This window comes from Acomys minous, assembly GCF_964271855.1.
Source record: "Acomys minous genome assembly, chromosome: 1".
Classification (NCBI taxonomy): Eukaryota; Metazoa; Chordata; class Mammalia; order Rodentia; family Muridae; genus Acomys; species Acomys minous.
The window spans coordinates 113,936,510-113,957,644 of record NC_140483.1 but is presented as its reverse complement, the minus strand read 5'-3'; the positions used below and the strand labels follow the sequence as shown (position 1 = coordinate 113,957,644).

The 21,135-nt window shown below is 42.3% G+C and overlaps 1 protein-coding gene across 1 annotated transcript in view; it reads right to left on the bottom strand.

Annotated features, from left to right (window-relative positions):
• Window positions 1-21,135, bottom strand: part of XKR4 (XK related 4) — a 374,796-nt gene that overhangs the window by 127,480 nt on the left and 226,181 nt on the right. The window contains exon 2 of the mRNA XM_084776633.1: window positions 20,189-20,388. Within this exon, the coding sequence (XP_084632759.1) occupies window positions 20,189-20,388 (200 nt within the window). The remainder of the gene's footprint in view (window positions 1-20,188; window positions 20,389-21,135) is intronic.

Genomic DNA, 21,135 nt, shown 5'->3' with positions numbered 1-21,135 from the left:
AGGTTTTTGTTTGTTTGCTTGTTTTGTTTGTTTGTTTTAATCTCCTTCTCCATGTCTTCCTTCCTCTTTCCTCTAAGGAGAAAGCAGCGCCATAAACCTGACTCTTTCCCTGGATTACTTCCATGGTGCAGCCTTGGCTATGAAGCAGATGTTTTGACTGATGAATAGCCTGTGTCTGAGATCTAGATTGACATATCAGAGCCAAATACCCCTCATGGGACCAGGAGGAAAGGACAGTTCCTGATCACTTGTCATGTGTTTAGGTGACACGTGTGGAGGCCATACAGAGGGCATTTGCCTTTCATTTGCTGCAATAGCTCCTCCAAGATGCCTGCCCTGTGGCACACACCTTGCTCTCCCGCCATTCCAAAGAGGAAGCACACACAGAGATGGAGGGGAAGCCAAGGCTCCCAGCAAGGGCTTTTGCCTCTGAACATGCTCTCTGTGCTAAATGAAGGAGGGAGCATGGAATCCTCTCTTTCACCCTCCAGGGTGGAGTGGAGGTGACAGATGAGCACCACCATCATCCTATATTGCAACTGTCATGGTTTATGTTTCATGTCACAGCATCAGTAGCGTGTCCCTGGAATCCCAGGTGCATGTGTGTGAGCTTCTGGGCACAGGGTTTGGGGATGAGGAACTGGAGGGAAAATACTCACTTTTGGTGATTTGCATACAGGCTATGCTCTCAACCCAGATTTTGTATAACATGATAAAGCCATGTTTTAAGCATCTCAGGACTATAGAAATGATCTTACCACACAACAGATATAGCAATGAGGCAGTGAGCAGTTAGTGTCCATATGTAATGGAAGAGAGATGGTATGTTAAGAAGCTTTCAAGAAAAAGGTACAACTTTTCTGTTCTAATAAATGTATATTCTTCCAAAAAGTATCAAGGCTAAACTATTTTCTGCTAAAAAATATAGGTCAGCAGACAAGTGACATTTTCTGGGGCATTTGTGAGGTTTTTCAAACCCTGTGGGGTAATTTGGGCTAAAAGACAAGATCACAACAAATGGCAGTAGTTGGCCCTGAAGGGCATGGGCAACCTAAGGCCAGCCGGATAGCTCTGGGGAAGGTTGGTTAGTACTTCACCTAGTGAATCAAACGCAATTTAAATTCATCTACATGCATTTAACAGAGAAATAAAATGTGAATTAAGATATTTGTTTCATCCCTTGTATCTTCCCATTCCTCCCTCCCTCTGGGACAACAATTGAGATGTAATATGAATAAATTAATAAAATATAAAAATATATATGTGTATCAAAAAAGTTTATAGCTTTCATGTAAATAAAAAAAAGATATTTGTTTCATAATAAATTTAGAAACATACTGAGCGCTATCTTTCATGTCTCCATGTGAAACTAGAAAGGAAGGAAAATGAGGCAGGTGGAGTAAATGCCTTCCAGACTGCAGCATTGCTTGCATTCTTCTTTAGGCAGGAGGACTGTGTTCCTTTCTCTCATTATGAATGTGGACAAGCTGTGGTGCACAGGCCCACTGGGCTCCACATCTACAAAATGGTCCTGTACCTAAGGTTGGGGGGGTAGGGTGGGGTTGAGGGTTGCGGTGGGGAGGCAAAGGCTGGAGGCAACAAAGCTGTAAAACCCAGAGGATCAGGGACTTTGCTCTGAGAAGGTGTCCCCTAATAACCTCAGATGCTACACCCATAAAGTCTCACCAACATGAGTGACCAAATGTGAGCTGAGCAAGGGCACCAACAGATGTACCAAGCTGGACAGGGGAAAGCCCAGGAGCCCTCAGTCCCCCACCAAGAACCTAGTAAGGTTGGGAGCAGGAGCAGTGGTATTACACAGAGAAGAACACATCAAGTTGCTGTCCTGTGCGAAATGGTCAGCCCTGAAAACATGCATCCAAGTAACATTATATAGACTGAACAGGTCATATTTAGGAATGTATATGTATATGGGTACAATAAAAATTAGTGGAAAGAAAAGATACGTATTTGAAAGGGAACAAGGAAAGGTATACAGGTGGGTCTGGAGAGAGAAAAGGGGAATAAAAAATATGGTAGTTATATTATAATCTCAAAAAAAATTTTAAGCAATAGAAAATAAATGGCATAAAATGTCCATCTTTGCCACAGACCGGCTCAATTGGGGATTAGGTCCTTGGGAACGGGAGTTCTTGGGACATCGGTGTACACGAGATAAGGCGTTGACCTAATCCCCAATTGAGCTGGTCCATGGCACATCTTAATTATCATAGGTGCGCAGGCCAACAGGGGTAAGTTCATGCACATTTTGTGCAACCATCACCACCACCTCCTTCTCGAAATCTTCATTCTGCAAAACTGAGATGACTGGCTGATCAATTCACCCCTCTTTCCACCTCGCCCCCACCCCCAACCCCCTCCACCCTGACAGACTGGGAAAGGCATTGTTTCCCTTTCTAGTCTCAAGAATTTGACCCCTCTAAGTATTTCATATGAATGGAATCATGTAGTTATCGTCTGCTGTGATTGGCTTGTCCACTCAGCATGTGAAGTTTAGCCGTGTTGTGTGTGTATGGGTTTCCATCCCTTTAGTGGTGCTGAAGTGTGAATCCATGGCCCCCTGTGTGCTAAGTATGGTCTATACCTCTGAGCCTTACCTATGACCCTTTCATGTTTAATGCTGTGTTGCATTTCATCCCATGGATGCTGTATATCTTGTTTATCTCTCATCTACCGTGGATGCTTCGGTTGTTACAAGTTTTAACTACTGCAAATTATTCTGGTATGAAAATGACTGTGCACATTGTCTTTTCCAGACCTCATTTTAAAATTTTTGGACAAATACCCAGAGGCGGCAGCATTGCCTGGTAATAGCGTAACAGTACTTCTAATTTTTCCATGGAAGACAATATAGATTTCTATAGTGGCTGCACAATTTTATATTGCTATCAGCTCTGCATCAGTTCATCAACTTCTTAGCATACTCCACAGGACTTGTTTGCATGCAGGACCTTTTATTAGTCTTGTTTTTTATAGTACTCATCCTAAGATCCTAGGTGTAAGGTGTATCCCACTGTGGTTCTAACTCGCTTTTCCCTGGTGACTAGTATTGGTGAGCATTTTTCACGAGCTTATGGGCCATTTTCATACTTCTGTAGACACATAGCTCTTCGAGACTTCTGTTCAGCTTTGAATTAGATGGTATTTTTGCTGTTTCTGTTGTTAAAATATTGAAGGCTCTCCCCTCTTTCCACGACTCCCTTCCTGTGTTAGGAGTTTATGGTGGTTTTATTACTTATTTTTAGATAAATCAATTTTCTTGTCAAAGAAAACAAGGCTCTTCATGGCTAACACAAGCAGGCTATGAGGTGAGCGAAGGTATAAGAGCAGATCCATCATGCGTTTTTCTACATGGAGGTCCTGTGCCATCCTTCAGGATAAGGCAACCTCCTACTGATCCAAGCCTCCAATCTCTGTTCCAACAGGAAGCACTGGAGTTATTTAAGTATTGACCTTCAAGAAAATTATACTTTGTGTTTGACGTGAGCACTGTAATTTTCCCTCTTGGATGTACAATTTTTTTCTCCAATGAATTTGTCAATTCCCAGTTCACTTCTATGGACCAGAACAGGAAAGGAAGCTTTCTTGTTAACCTCTTTCATCTCATGACAGGGGCTCTTACATTGATTCAGATGTTGCTGCCCATTGCTAGGCTACAAACCCCTTAAGGGTAAATGCTTTAGCCGTCTTTACTTTTTAAATATCCACCTGAGTTCTTGACATATATACACGTTCAATAATGTTTTTAAAGTAAATGAATGTAATAATTAATGAAGATCTCCTTCAGGAACTAATTAAAACACAATAGCCTGTCTTTGTAAGATGTGTTGCTGGACCCATCAAACAGAACGGTTCATAGGATGCTTGAACGTCCTCAGGATCAGGGTCAATGTTTCCTGCCTCCTAGGTGAGCAGGAGACAGACTAGGTCCAGGTAAGGTGACAAAGATACCAGGGCCCTGGTTTCTCATCAGATTTCTCTCCAAGCACTTTTTATTTGAATTACTTCACTTCTTCCGTGGGTCCAAGATTCTCACTTGATTGGAACCCTCTGATCTAGATTGATTTGAAATATAGAAATGTTCACAAAACATTTACAATGTGAAATAAATTCTGTGTGGTTTTTGTAAAAGCGTCACTTCCACTGTTTGAAATTTATGTTTAAGACTCTGAAATAGTTACTTTGCATTCATTTATTCAGTTATTTATTCTGAAGAAATTATGTTAAAAATATTTGCTTTCTACTTTGGGAGATATGTTCTGGTTGGTTCACACTTAAGTTTTACCTCAAGATTTTAGTTAACAACAATAAAATATGGAAGTACCAGCCTTGGTTGACACATTGTGCTACGGTTTGAATCTAGAATTTCTCCCCAAAGCCTGTGTGTCTGATGCTTGGTCCTCAGCCTGGTTCTACTGGGAGCTGGTCAGACTTTTAATTGCTGGTGCCTCATGGTAGGTGACTGGAGATTCCTTCGAGGGAAGGAAGTTCAATTTCCTTTCATTTTTAATTTCCTGTCTCCATGAGATGAGCTAGGGACCTCAACTTCGGTGTTCAGCCGTCTTGTTGTGGGAATCAGAACATCTAGATCAAATGACTAGAACTTCAGCCTTCAGCAGCACAGTCAAAGTAAATCTGTTCTCTCGTCAATCCCAATGGTTTCATTTGCATAAAGGAAAGCTGGTTAACACAACTCCAGGCCGAACCTCAGCTGTCCTCGCTCTGCCCCAGCAAACTGCACACCCTATAGACTTCTCCTAGTGATTGAGCTGATAATATTATGGATGCTTAAGAGTTTTTGGAATTCTCAGAGTTTCCTCAGACTCATAGACTCAGACGTTTCCTACAGCTGAGCTTTAAGCTGTGGAAACTGAGGGTTATAATGAGAATGCTGACAAAACCTTAGTCAAGCGGCACTCAGCAGGCCTGTCCCTCTGCAATCAGAGGCTCATTGTGAGCTTTGCAGAGTGAATCTCTGTGAGATTTTATACTAGCAAACGTTTCACATACTGATTGAATCAGTTGCTCTCCTCAGTCTTTGACACTCTCTCTCTCTCTCTCTCTCTCTCTCTCTCTCTCTCTCTCTCTCTCTCTCTCTCTCTCTCTCACACACACACACACACACACACACACACACACACCCCACAGAGGTCTATGTAGGAGAAGCTTTTTTTCTTAAAGAAGTGTAATGCGAGTCACAGGAAATTATCCTTCTTATATTCTCATGGATCATCACGAATTGGCTTACATGTACAAAGGATTCAGGATAACTTCAATCTACTGAGTAAACAAATATGTATTTTTACATAAGAGTTTACATGTTTTGATGTAGCAACTAGGATTTTGTGGGAGCTTCCTTCACCAACCCACTCAATCAGCGTTAGGTTAAAAAAAAAACATGATCATGCAACTACCTGCAGTTTCATTTTTTTAAAAAATCCACTCAAACAGATAATATAGCAAAACACTTTTGAATTTCTTATTAGGTTGACCTCATCTTTCTTTCTTTTTGTCCTCACTCAGCAAACATTTTGATCGCTATTTACAAAGGTTATTTTCAGTGTTTAGAAGGTTGTAAGTATGGCGCATGGGTATTCATTCAAAACCAACACTGGCTCTAAGTTTGAGCACTGGTTAAAGGTGAGGTAAACGGAAAATAAAAGTGGGCTTCTGACTCCTTGAATGTAAAGGTGCTAAAACACGATTGCAATTTGGGGACGTCAGCTTTTACCAAGCAAGGCAGCCCTGGTTTTGCACATTGCTCATGGTACATGGCCTTTGGTTGCCTCCTCTTTGTCCCAAGAAGGCTAGAAACTTCTTCCAGGGATCCTTCTCCGTTAGCATAGCAGACATGCCTAACCATGTTGTTCACCAGAGCTTAGTCTATCACCCTGCACCTGGACACACAGCTTTGCTCACATATTCGAAGCAAGGAGAGAAAGAGGAGAGGAGGAACACTGAGTGGAAAAACACCAAGATGTGTGCTTGATTATTGGAGATAATTAAGAGAACCTAAAAATAGTCAGGACTCTTATTCCATATTATGCTCAAAATGATTCAAATTCAGAGCTATTCACAGCTGTGCTGGGGGCTGATAAACCACACAGGGTTGATTTGAAGCACTTGAATTAGTGATAAGCAGATGCAGCCTCTCTCTGTTCTGCTAAGTATAACTTGGGGTGGTACCATGACTCAGACACTATGGGGTGTAATAAAGAGATCAATAATATTATTTCTTATCCTTTATTCATCTCATACACTTAAGCAGAGTAGAAAAAAAATGGCCCCAAACCACATGAGCTTTATGAGACTATCATTGCAAAGTATCGCTGACGAGTCCTTGAAATTGAAATCCATGCCATGTGTTGATCGATCAGACTAGTAGTTTAGAATTTTATTGATTTATTTTTGATATTTCCAAAATACCTGCAGTATTGGGCAATAACAAATTACTGAATCAAAAAATGCATGGGGCTGGGGATGGGCCTTAATGACAGAGGACACGCCTAGCATGTGCAAGGCTTTGGGTTTGATCCCTAGAAGCTCTATAGAAATAAATATTAAACAGGACAAAAAACAGCTTCTGGTGGATAATCACTGCTGTTAGACAGATATTTCAAGTGTTAAGATTCAACCCAATTTTGTGCAATAAACTTCCTTGATCTCTGTTACTTGGAGGAGGCTATTACTCAAATGGCTCAATAGATTCAGGTATGTATTAAACGCATGGCCTCTCTCTCTAGTTTTCTTCACTCTGCCAACTTTTCCTTATAGAATGTACATTTTCTCTTTTATTTCATCATAAAAATGTATTAATTATGATTTGTAATCCAGCTGAAAGTCTGCTCTTCTTATGAAAACTTCTGTCACTCTGTCAACATTCTCTGATAGTTTCCTTATTTAAATAGAGGTACAATGTTTTTCTACTTCCTAGAAAAAAGTGAAACAGTCTTCTCAACACAGTAAACATGTGGCAGGATTCTTCAAGCCAACACATTTAGAGTGCCCTTGTTATTGAGGTTCTTTTCTACACTCACACCCTTTAGTGCAGGTGATAGAGAATATTAATAACACAGAGAGAGAAAGAGAGAGAGAGAGAGGAGGGAGAGGAGAGAGAGAGAGAGAGAGAGAGAGAGAGAGAGAGAGAGAGAGAGAGAGAGAGAGAAAGAGAGAACATTCCAAAGGGATGTGGAGAAAATATGGTAGCATCTTTTGGTCACAGAAGGGACTATGTGTTTTCAAAGTGACTGTTGAGCTTAGTACTTGATGAAGACAAGAAGGTCATGAGAAGGTAAGGAGGAATAGCCCGAGAGAGGACTAATTCATGGAACAGAACATGGCCAGTGTTGCTGGACATGGGTGGCTATGGGAGGACTGAAGTAACGTGGAGTTCAGTCGAGAGCATCTTGTCACACATTCTTCAGAGTTCTAGTTGGATGTACTACAACGAGGAACCTTCAAGGAGTGTAAACAAGTTGCTAAAGACATAAGAACACCATGGCCACTGTGTGGCACAGAGGAAGACGTAAGAACACCATGACCACTATGTGCACAGAGGAAGACATAAGAACATCATGACCACTGTGTGGCACAGAGGAAGACATAAGAACACTGTGGCCACTGTGTGGCACAGAGGAAGACATAAGAACACCATGGCCTCTGTGTGGCACAGAGGAAGACATAACAACACCATGACCTATGTGTGGCACAGAGGACATAAGAACACTGTGGCCACTGTGTGGCACAGAGGAAGACATAAGAACACCGTGGCCTCTGTGTGGCACAGAGGAAGACATAAGAACACCGTGGCCTCTGTGTGGCATACAGAGTGCAAAGCTGGCCTATTGTAGAGTACAGCTGGGTTGTGTTTGGGACTAAAGAGTACTGATGCTGATGATGAAGGAGAATCAGATCTGGATTGTATTTTGAATGTGGAACAGACACAACTTCAAAGAGAATAGATTAAGAGTGAAGAAGAAAAAAGATATTTTCTTTTAAAGTATTGAAATACTGCACACGGATAGTATTTTTAAAACTCCCAATGTTCACCTTTGTAGAGGATTTTAAATATTCTCACACATAGGTTCCTACTGCTGCTGGGAATGTAAATTGTCACTCTCACTGTGGAAAATGCTTTGGCACTGTCTTCCCACATTCATTGTGTACCTGATGACTCATCAAATTCACTTTTATGTATTAACCGGGCAGAAATATGCAAACAAATGCATAAACACATGCCTACTAGTAAAAACTGTAATACCTCCAAAATCAAGAAACACTTCCACAACTATTGAATGGATAAATAAAGTGAGGCTAATTTGTTAGTACATCATTATAGGATAGCAAAAATGAGTAGCTGACTACTACATACAATTATAAGTCATGAAAATATTTTTGAGCCAGGCATAAGCTGGCACACACCTTTAATTCCAGCACCCAGGAGGTAGACGCAGGCAGATCTCTGTGAGTTCAAGGCCATCCATGTCTATAAAAGTGAGTCCAGAACAGTCAGGACTGCACAGAGAAATCCTGTCTTGAAAAACAAACAGACAAAATTGAATGATGGAGTTCAAGTATATATATCTACACACACACACACAGACACACACACACACACACACACACACACACACACACAGGATTATGAAAAGCTAAAGATACTCCTTCAGAATAACAGTCCTACTGATAAAAGGGACATAAGGAGACAGAGACCGAGTGAGTTTTAATAGCATAACATCAGCTGAGGTAAGAGCACAGTCGCTGTGGTATTGTTCACGCCTTTCCACCTTGGTAGTAGTTGCTTACAGGTGCATATCTTTTTGTATACTATGCTAGGTTGCATCTATGTATCATACAAATATTGCTTCTGTGTCATAGTGCTCAAAACTATTAGGCAAAACAGAAAGAGGGTAGGTAATAAGCAACAAAGGAGAGAGAGAGGATACAGATAGAGCGTTTAAGGGGGGGATTTTTGTATATTTGTTTGTTGTTTTGTTGTTGTTGTTGCCCAGAGCAAGAAGTAACATGGTGATAAGTGATATAGGTCCAGTTTTCTCTTTAATAAAGATGAAAGTTATTAGAGTCTATATATTTATATGCTCATGAAAATGGTCCTATTTTTTTTTCTAAATGGGTGATAAATGGAAGGAAGAAGGGGTGATGTGAGGAATTAAAAAAGGACGGAAGAAGGAAAAGGAGAGAGAGAGAGAGAGAGAGAGAGAGAGAGACAGACAGACAGACAGACAGACAGACAGACAGACACAGAGACAGAGCGAGTTTAAATAAGATGTGAACAGAGAGAGGAGGTGAAACCCAGAGAAGAGCAGAAGGCACAGACCTAGTGTCACAGCACACATGCCCGGTCCACTCAGTACCAGAGGGAGAGGTAGGTACAGTGGTGGGGATGAGGAGCTTGTCTTTTACTACTCAAGCTTTGTCACCAGAGTAAGGAGCAAGTCTTCCTGTTTTAGAGTGCTGGAAGTGTGAGGTCACAGAAAGCAGGAAATAATCATCATGGAAGCAGGAACGTGAATTTAAAAAAGGAGATAAAGTGGCACTGCTGGCTAATGCTGCGTGGCCACTTAAGATGTCTGGGTGTGTTCTTAAGGAGAGACACACCGAGTGAGTGTCCCCTCAGCCACTGGGTGGTTGTGCCTGCTACCACACAGAGGAGCTTTTTCCTCTGAACTTGTGGTTATGGAGCCTCTAAGCTGAGAGCAGGCACCCAGACAGAATGAGGCTGATGCAGGCTCTGTGGACAACATTTTCCAGGCTCCTTGACAGGGTGTCTGTCGGGTTTTGTTAATACGTAGCCTTCGTGGGAGAGTGGAAGGTGGGTGGCAAGAAGTTCTTTATCCTGGCTGCCAGCTTAAACTAGAATCCTGCAATCAAGACCTCCAAAGCTCTGGCCTCTAATCTTCAGCTCCTGTCACCCTGGCTACCAGTAACTGCACAGCCTGAGAAGGCTGTTACTTCTGCGTAAGAATGTAACAAGAGCTTGTGGCTTTCAGATTGCAAAAGGGTTTCTTTGTGTTTGACATAAATAGATGTGGTAGGTCACCAGATGCTACTTTTGCAACAAGTATGCACAGCAGCTCCCTGCTCAAGTCAGGCCTTTTTCCTTTCCTCTTCTTTTTAAGACATAGCGCGTAACTAGCTGGGCCATCTGTATGTCCCTTCAGTTTTCTTTATGTCACTTGCTTTTCTATGGCTATGAGTCTAAGTTGCCCTTGTGATCTCACACACACACACACACACACACACACACACACACACACACACACACACACACACGACTCTCTAGCATTTTGGACTCAACATGCGGCTTGATTCAAAGATTATAAATAAAACCAATTGCAATCTATAAAACCAGATTTGCTCTATTTCCTTCTTTTCACATACGCCACCATGCTGCATTGCCTAGCTTGTTTCATGATAGTTCTAGCAGTATGGCGGTCTGGTCCCCTTGGTCATCCAGAATTTGCCTGTGTGTGCTCTTTTTATTTATTTATTTATTTTTAATTAATCTGAGAACCTTCTTGGCTCCTGCCCTGATGCAGGCACATCTTCCTCTAGGCATTCATCTCTTGTTTCATGAGAAGCTGCTTCTCATCTTTTCTTCCTTCCAGCACCTGTACAGATGATGGCTTGATATGATATCTTCATTTTGAAATATCTGACGTGCTCCTCCTTTGCAGGAGATGCAGGTTCTCTAATTATCACATCAGCAGCAGAGGAAAAACCCAGCACCAAGCTATCTTATATACCATAGTGAGAACTAGAGTGGCTTGGGGCTGAATGCTACTCTGCAGACTGATCTTTTTACGTGTCGTGCAGGGAAAGGCATACAGGACACACACAACATGGTGGGGGGAGGGGCAGAGTCCGGGCACAGCCTTCAGCATCCACTGCATGGGAGTGGACACAGACCCTCCACCCAGGGGTCTAAATAAGGACTTTCCTACGCAGGCCTAGTCCTACCCAACCCTTCCAAATCAGTCAAAGTTCTGTTTTTCAACTTATCTTTCATCTATCAGTTTCTGGTTTTTAATTAAGGTAATTTAATCAAACTACACAACATTAACTTACATTTTTAAATACAAAGAGGATTAAAGCAAACAGCTTCAGGAGCCCAAGTTGCCTCTGGTTGAGTGTTCAGCTCAACCTAGGGAGAACTCTGCTGGTGGACTAGAGGTAACATGTTGGATACTATGAGTGTGAGGCAGAACACTGAGGGAGAAAAACCCACCATGAGTTCTTACTGTCTCGGTTACAATACTGAGTTTCAGTTCTGTGGAGGTTGTGGACCTGTGGTTGGATATGTTAAGTAAAGGAGATTTGATCAAACATATATATCAGATGGTTCCTTTTAAATTGGAGTCTGGAATCTGTCAGAACTGTTTGAGAATGAACAAAGGTCCCCTCAAGCAGAAGTTTATGAAGTTGCGTAAGCAAACTATTTGCAGTTAAGGGATGATGAGGAGGGAGACATTTTCTTCAGTGGTGGAGCCATTAGTAGGTATCCCTGTAAGTAATCTTCACCCATGCTTAGGAAAGCAACCCTACCTCAACTTGGCAGGCCCATTAAAGACAGACAGAGAAAGAAAGAAAGAAAGAGAATAAGAGGAGGAGGAGAAGAGGTGGCACAGTAGAGGGGCCTGGCTTAGAAGAGGAAGGGAAACAGTGAGCGTGGGAGAGAAGATAACGGGATGACTATAATCTGATTAAAACATTATATAGATCTATGGAAATGTCATTATAAAACTTATTATTATGCATGATTAAGACATGCTAAGAAAACACCAAGTTATACACACACAGACACAGACACACACACAGACACACATACAGACAGGCAGACAGACAGACAGACAGACAGACAGACACACACACACACACGCACATGCACACACGCACACGCACACGCACACGCACACACACACACTTTGAGGGCTCCTCCTAATCTTGCATCCAGAAACCATGAATTCTGCAATGCCCGTAGACATACGTGTTACTAAGTATGTTTTGCTCTGTAGTTTGCAATGCTGCATTATAAAATTTCAGCACAACAGGAACAACAGGAAGTTGGAGTTTTTTTTGGGGGGGGGGCAAATTTCGTATAGTGCTTCACGCACCATTACACATATACTAGACATTCAATAAATGTGTTAATGAAGTAACAAAAATAGAAACTGCAAAGCAGATAGGTCCACAGGGAGTTGGGAGGCAGACTGCGCCCAGATTGGCACTCTGTCCTGTGCTTTGTCTCTTCTGCAAAAGTACCGACACGGAACCTCCTGTGAGGTTCAAAAGACAGTGACAAGTTCTGGGAGGTGGGAGGAGTGAAGAAGGAGGGGGTTCTCTGAGGAGGTCATAGCAAGGTGGCCAGTGCTGTCTCTATCAGCTTTACCATGCTGTAGGTCTTGAGGCTCAGCACTACACTCAAGGTAGCTTTCAGAATGCTGAGATTTCTTAGCTAGTTACTGGGGACAACATTTTTCTGGATGTTCGAGCTAAGCTCTTAATTGCTAACTTCTCCAATAGTTTCACATGATGCAAGACAGAAATTAAAAATATATTCATTAAAAGAACTTCTTTTAAACCTTAGGGCTTCCACTTCAATATAGGATAGAAGTGGCCTCATATTTCCCATTATAAGGTTAACTCAGACTCCTGATTCTCCTTTCTCTCTCAAGAAAGTCATCCTGGTTTTACTCATTTTCAGGGATGGAATCCATGGCTTCTACATACTAGGCAAGTACTCGGCTGCCTAAGGTACATCCCAGCCCCTCCTCATGTCATAAGTACCTAGACTAGCTAGAAGAAACCCATTGGGGAGAGGGATGTACACCATTCCAAATGCACACAGCGGCATTTGGAGTATGAGCAAATGTGAGTAGATGTTTGGTATAAATGACTTGGTTTTGCTTAGCAAAGCTCTCCTGGGCATGTGTCTATGCATCAGCTTCAACATTAACAAAGTATCAGGTTATACAGGGTAAAATTTCTTTCGGCTTCCAATCTTGGAAGGTTTGGTCCATGATTACTGGTGAAGGCGGTTCGGGCGGCAGGTGAGGAAATTCCTGGTGGCGGTAACATGTGGCAGAAGCTGCTACTCATGTCACAGTATCTGTGGCCAGAGTGAGAGAAAGGGAATGTCCTTTCAGAAGGCACACCCTCCACGGTCAAGCTTCTTCTGCAAAGTCCCCTCTCAAAGATTCTGTCATCTTTCAACAGCACCGTGGATCTTTGGGTGGCATTTTATATCCAAAACACTGAAGTCAGTAACTCATTGGGCACACCATAGCTAGATACACTTCAGTGATAGAATGTGATCTTTCCAACCATGGCAAGCAAAGTGGGACATTATAAATGCAGAATTAAAACAACGGGAAAACATGGAAATCTCTGGCTTGGTAGATGGGCACTGGCCAGCTAGTAAAGTCTGGTTTTGTTTGCATAAGCTACACAGTTCCTATGAGGAACACACCTTTTGAATGGGGCTTGGGTATGTAGCCAGATGTGCACCTGGCTGTCAGAGTCACGTGCTGCACACATATTTTCATGCTTGGTTGTGGCACAGGAATAGTAACTGTGAACATTACATAGTAGATTGTGGTCCTACACAGAAGTCCTAGGGCTGCTTGGTGGAGTACATCTTTGGATATAGGAATTCTGACACTGAGCAATGCTCTTCTGCTGAGGAACGTCGGTAGACAACAGTCTGATATGAGTCAGTGTCTTCTCCACCATTCTGAGAGACTAGCTCTAGACAAACCTCATTGAGATCATGGTCCTTTTGTGTGATAAAGAGTCCAGGACTCCCTACATATGTCAGGTCTGTAGTTTTACATCTAAAATAAAACGGCTTTGCATGTCCTTTTATGTACCCCCCCATTCATCTCTGTACTGCTTAAGACACCTCATACAATGTAGATGCTCTGTAAATCATTATGCTTAGAACACAATGACAAGAAAAAAATAGTACACAATTCCAGATCAGATATTTAAGGCCCAAGACATTTTTTCCCCGTGCATTTTTTTTTTCATTGAACCTACGGATGTGAATCCATGAGTCTGAGGGCTCACTAAAATCAGGAAATCACCACCATGAAGCTAAAAGTGACTTCAGAGACCCTCTACTCAGCCTGGCATTTTACTGATTCCTTGATAGGCCTTATGGGCACAAGTGTGACTATTTGACTATTAAGATCAAACCAAAACTCCTAAGTTCTTGATTACTTGTCCCAAGTCCTACTCTCTGTAGTATTTAGGATTTCTAATTGTCATTGTCTTTTGACATATCAGAATGAATGTTTTAAAATCAGGCTGCTCTCAAAGACCTATTTTTTCCTTTGTCACCAGGCTTCCTTTTAGTGATGTGCAGGTACACGTGTGCCCAAGTCTTTTTTCTTCTCCTTCATGCCTGTGAAATGGTCTGCTCATCCTTTCTATCCAAATTTTCTTGTGCTTTGTTTTCAGTTAACACTCATTAATTTGCATCTAAAATTTGGACTATTGTTTCTACTTTCTTCATATTAACTACTGCTATTTTCTTGTTCTAAACCATCAGACCCCACTTAAGACTCACGCACTCAGAACTTTTATTTTAGCAAATGTCTTGAGTAGACAGATGATACACACATTATCCTCTAGGTGTTCTGCGTTATATGCCATCTTTGCCAAGTGCGCTGCATTCTCTATCTCACTGCTTATCCACAGTCCTGCGAATTAGGCACCACTTTCACCCTTCAGTTCACACAGGCAAATGGAGGCTGAGCCGTGATGTGAGAGCAGCCTAAGATTCTTGGCTGAATTTCAGGATACTAAGAGGAAATACGAACTGGACCACAGGAACTGGAATAGGCATCAGTTGCAGCTGAGGAAGCTGTGCCGTGTTCTAGAGCATAAGAATGAGTGTACCAGGCTTAGGCATAGGGGAAGTTAATTAATGTCCAAGGAGAGAAGAAAATTCAGACATTCTTGGAGCAGAGAGGAAAAGAATGTGATGACTACTGAATGAAATACAGTGACCCAATGACCTATGAAACCTGTCCAGGAATTAAAGTTTCAGCGAGTGCCAACAGAAGTGTTGAGTGTGTTTGTAGGTCCCGCAGTCTTTAAAGATCTCTGTGGTAACCACAAGGAGAATGGAAGAAGAGGAGAAGAGCGGGTGTAAGGTGGTAGGCTGGTCCTATGGGCATGTGTCCAGTGGAACTGGTTTTCCAAGGCAAGTGAAAGCACACACTTCATCTCCGCTTGTCAGTCCCCAATCTCTCCCTGCTGGCCTGTCTTCTCTCCCTCTCCTCTTGGGATATGAGAGTGCTATGGGGATGTTCTGGCCACAGGAAGCGCAGGGCTCATTGACTACCCTGTGTCTTGCAGCTGGACCCCCTTGAGTGTTTCTTTTACAAAGTAGAGGGGAATCCAGGAACACTCCACCTCCAGAGAGGAGCAGTGAGCTAACACATGTTAACAGAACTCAGCTGACAGTGTGAAGGAAAAGCACTGGCTGCTCAGGTTTGAGGCAGAGCTCTGGGCTCAGAGAAGCAGTCAGGCTGTCTTCCTGGACCAGGAGGAACTGAAGGACGATTATATTCAGTAGTTCTCCCCTAAGCCTGTCAGCCTCCAGAACAATGAAGCAGCACCAACTTAATGACTCAGTAAGAGAGGAGAGAGGGAGCATTTTCACATTTAACAGAATTTTAGGTATAACCCACTTCCACAAGAAGAACTCAATTTCTAACCTTTGTTTTTAAAATGTCATACTTCTTGTTTGATTTTCTTTTTGTTTCTAAGAGTGTCCTTCACAGGGTAGATGGTTGAAATTGGGGCAGAAAAGCAACTTCCCCTTTTCGCTATAATAGTAATTTTAGTCATAGTCACGTGAAATAGCTTCCAGACTTAGGATGATTCTCGGCCTACTAAACAAGAATGTTTTGAGATTTTAATTGAGAGCTATTTGAAAATACCTCACAGGTTTCCTGCCTGTGGGTTATCTGCACTCAGGGAGGACCAGGCTTTTGCATTCAAATCCCAAGAATTTCATCACTAAAGAAGCACGAAATACATGTCAAACTAAGCTCCTTTATTGAATTGCTTTTTCTTTTCCTCCAGAGGAAAAATGCTATGTTCTTATAACCCACATCAATTTCATTCATTGTAAGTGATGATCTGTGAGCAGCAGCGTCTCCTGATAATAGACATCCTTCTACGGCAAGGCGTCTGCACTGTGCCTGAGCTGGTCTCTGGCTGCTGGAAGGTCTGTGGTAGATGCTCTTGTTGTTTGCTTTCTGAGTTTTCATTCTTTGTCTTGTAACATCATCCTAGCCCCTCCCTTTGTTCAAAATCAATAATGATAAAATCAACCCTGTGGGTTTACTTGCCATCTATATTCAATGGCTTGCCTGATTCTATTGATATTTTTGGTCACCATTGATCACCTGGGGAATATGGTACAGGCCCTAATTTCCCCTGCAGTACTCTGAAACTTGGTAGTAAGCTTTCTTTGGCTAACACAGAACTCAAACATGTATACTCAGAGTATGTCGGGCATAAACGTAGAGGGCTTAGTGGATATGGGAAGAGAAACTGTGTCAATGAAGAGGCTCAATTAAAAGAAAATCAATCTCTGGTTCCTTTGTTTAGGATAAATAATCTGAGAAAGACTAAAAGCATTGGTAGTAGACACTTGTAACTCCAGTACATTGGAGACTCACGTGTTGAAAGTCCCTTGTGGCTGTAGAGTGAGACCCTGACTTAAGAATGCCAAAATCAAACTAGTCACTGTGCTAAGGATTGTCTTTACCTTTGTCTGTGTGTGTGTGTGTGTGTGTGTGTGTGTGTGTATGTGTGTGTAATTGTATATGACATTTTCAAACTGAAAAGGTCATCTTTTTTTTAACCTCTCTTGTCCTTCTCCCAGTTTTCCACTAAACACTGGATGTATCAGGTGGAGGAATGCCTTGAGGGGATGTAGCAATTGTCAATAAAGCGGTGTTTAGCCAATCAGCTGGGCAGAAGGACAGGGAGTGGAAGGCAGGACTTCCATGGGAGGTAGGAGGATCCTGGAGGGGCTGACAGTTGACAGAGGGAGTTGGTGGAGAGAAAGCTGCCCAAGAACCATCAGATTGGCAAACACTTGGGATATAGTAGGTTATGAGGACATAAGATTAGATTAGTTTAGCTTTAGCTTACTAGTACATTAGTAGCAGTTTAGATTCTGCCCAGCTTAGTGCTTACAGCTTTGAATTGCATTTCAGTCTCTTTGTGTCAGTTATTGGCTTCCTAGGTCATACAGATACAATTAACTGCAGCAGTTGGGGCCACATTAGAGTGGGGCCCTAGAGCTTTGATCCTCTTCTTAGTTCGCTCCATTGTTGTCTTTCATCCCACTGAAATCTCAGCACTCAGGAGCAGGAATGAGAAGAAAACTACTTATATAACTAATCTAAAGAGTTACTAAGTGGCTCTGAAGACACACATACTGCATTCTTGGAGGGCATTTTGATTTGAATTGGCTTTGTTGAATTGGCATTTACATTGTTACCCATAGAACACTAAGCATTTACCTGGCATCATCTATCTACCCATTAGGCATTTACTTGCTAAAGGAGATGATACAGCTCTTGGAGAGTTGACGACTCTAGGGGATTTTTGTTTATTTGTGCTTTTTTTTTTTATGCTCCACTGAGATGAAGATTCATGTAGCACAGTCTGGCCCAAAGCTCACTATGTAACTGAAGCCGGCCTTGAACTCCTAACTGCCTTGCCTTTATCCCCAAAGTACTGGAGTTAAATAACAACACTCAGCTCAAGATTGTCTAAGGCACCAGATAACTTGTCATTGTCTTACTGTGGAGAACTCTGCGTGCCGGCTCACTGTCTACACCAACCAGCCACCCACAGCTAGTTTACATGGCCTCTCTTTCTTCCTGCTTTTCTCTGCTGTTTCTGTATGGATGTCCACTTTCTTTTTCTTCTAGCTTGCTGTCTAGCATGTGAGCACCATGTCCTGTGGATATTTTCTATCTTTCTTTTATTAATTAATTTTTTTCATATAATATATTTGATCATATTCCTTCCCCTCCCTCCCCCCGGTCCTCCCCACAGCCCTACCCACCTAAATTCATGCTAAATCTCTCGTGTGTTTCTCTTTCAAAATGTGACAAGAAGAATGAAAAATCAAACCAAACAAACTAAAACCAGACAGAATTTCAGCATGGAGAAGGGCAAAGGGAATACAACCTCCTACTCCTTACCAAGAAGCCAATTTCAACTGATAGTCTCTGGGAAGGGAAAAAGCAGTCTTCTCCAATAGAGTGACACTGGGTGTATAATGACACTCCAGGTCAGACCCCATGTCCCAAGAGAAGATTCCCAACAGAAAATAGACACTATGGTTTTAACGTGTTTCTGTAAAGTGTCAGGAAACAATGGTTTCTAGCATGGCATCAGGGTTGGGTCAAGAATCTCTTAACTAATGGGCCACTACCATGGCTCTGCGGGCTGAATAAAATTCTCTGGGGCAGCAACAGTCTTTAAAGATATGTAAGCAGCTCAGCCTTGACCGAGCAGAATATTGTGACTATATAAAAGGGAAAAATTATCTTGGGCTGTCCTTCATCATGTATGCCCTTCTTCTGTAGCAGATACAACACCTCTTAGCTTTTGGAAAGTCTCCTAAGCTTGCCACACTGATTCTATACCAACCCTGCAGCTGATAATATGACAAGGACTTAATTCAAATCCCTTGTGTGTCTATAACTCAACTGTATGGCGACCCCAGGATGTGTTCTGTAGTGACACTAGTTCACATAGTTTCTATTCTGTGACTATATAAAAGTTTCTGTGAAGCTGGGCATGAGGTCAGATGTCTATAATTCCTCACTTGTGCTGTGGAAGCAGGAAGAGAAGAAATTCAAGTCCAGCCTCTGATACACAGCAAATCTGAGGGCATCCTGGGCTACCTTTATTCCTTTGTTACTGTCTTTTAAAACTATCCATTATCAGCTATAAATAAATGAGTAATAAGATGGTGAACTTTCATACTTATGTTGTAACATGGCATTTCCAACTGAGTCTCTGTTTCTGAGATGTAGCCATTCGCATTTGGCTCAGGATAAACTGGCAAAGCACGGCTGGTATTTTCCTCTCCACAGCACCTTCTGGATTCTCTTCCATGTCACATTTGCCCTAGCCTCTTATCTCTACGTGAAAGTATCCAGCCCAACACAACATGTTCTTTTCCACAATAGCTAGGAAGATGCTGGAAGGTGCAAACACCATTCAGATCAAGCCTCTGGCTGGAGCACGGTGGAGCTTGACAATGGTGTGTTTAACTCAGAGGAACTCAGACAGCTCTGCTGAGGAGAAATGACATTCACACTGCTCTGTACTACTGAGGAGACATTATCTGCTCACGGGATTGACAAACACATCAGGAAACGCGTCAATTACAAGTGCCCCTTACCAGTCATACTGTACCAACTTATTCACCTGTCTACAGTAGCTCTGCCTTCTCCTTCACAGCCTGTTCTAGGATGGATCTGAGATTGGTGCTTAGGGAAGTATCAGGGCAGTTTCCTATAAATCCACCAGTCTCTGTGACCACATGGCCAAGCAAAAGCACAAAACAGAATATTAACCAGATAATTATATACCTTTGGCAAACTCCATAGCACAGACAGAATATATTGTTAAATATTCAGAATATTTCCATGTGATTTTTAGGAAGAATTACCGAGGTAACCTCTAACATTTCTTTTTCATCTTTCCCTCTCTTAACGTCAAAGGCAATGGTAAGGACTGTCCATGTATACATTAGACAGAGAATAATAGTTATTGTTGTCCTTGTAACTTTTGCAAATTATTCTACTATAAAAATCAGAAGGCTTTAACTTTATGCCCATAGGGAGCAAGCAGAAAAAATCATAAAATATGCTTTTCCCTGTTAAAAGGACAGCTGGTGGGCAAAGAGGGATTGCCTTTCTTTTAGTTAACCATGACAGGTTATGGTGGAGAAAAGTTCATGCATAATCCACAAATCATGTGCAAACCAGCAGACATACAAGAGACCCTTGTCAATGAAAGATATCAGAAATCCGTGGACTGTGACAAAAGGAGCCAATCTCTCCCTCAGTTCAGAAACCACAGCGCAAGGCCTTACCTTGGAGGGCCTGTAAGCTGTGCGTCTGGACGATAATGCAGAGCTGCAGGACCAGCTGTGGAGCACTTTCCAGAAAGGTGGCCAGAAGGTGCAGCATACTCACATCGGCATATTCATACACCATCTTCCAGTAAAAGCGCCACCTGCCACTCTCCCCACTCTGCCGGCTCCGAATACCTAAGTAGATCGTGTGCAAATACCTGAAAGGAAACATGGAGATAAGACAGAGATGAGTGACAACTTGAAATTCAAACGCGAAAGCCTTTTTCCTTTGGTGCACACCAACGTATGCAAGCGTGCATGCAGAACTAGGAACTTGGCCACGAGTACAGTTCGAAGGTACCAGTCTTTACCATCACCACAGTCTCACTTGCTCAGTTTGGGAGATCAGCTGCTCTGTAAGAGCCGCTTCCAGGCAACCATTGAATTGCAATATGAAGAGATAGGAGGTGAAATCATGTGGACATTGAGACACGGGGTATGGAAGGGATTTTCTCCTTAAAATTCACCTCTGCCCGTTCTTGTCAGATCCTGTGTGTGACCCACTGTGAGCACAAGATGGCTTTCTTCTAGCACATAAGCTTGATCTTCAGCAGGTGTTGTCACCTTCATTCAGAGGAGGACACCGTGACCTGTCTTTCCCTTCTACAGTGCTATCACCCAGGCATGGTATCAAAATTGGAGCTGCACAGCACTGACATTTTAAGCACATAACTCCAGGTCTTCGGTCTGTTTGGTCGTCTGAAATTTGCTCTTTCTAGTAGATCCCTCAAGAAAGGCACATAGGTACAATATTCTTTGAATTCTTAGGTATGTCGAAGAATACGCAATCAACCATTTTGCAGTGGATGAGAATAACATTTCTTTGGCAATGCCTCCTGCATCAGGAAATGTAACCTGGCCTTGGCTGGCTGTGGAGCCCATCACAGAAAACGGTTTCAGGATAA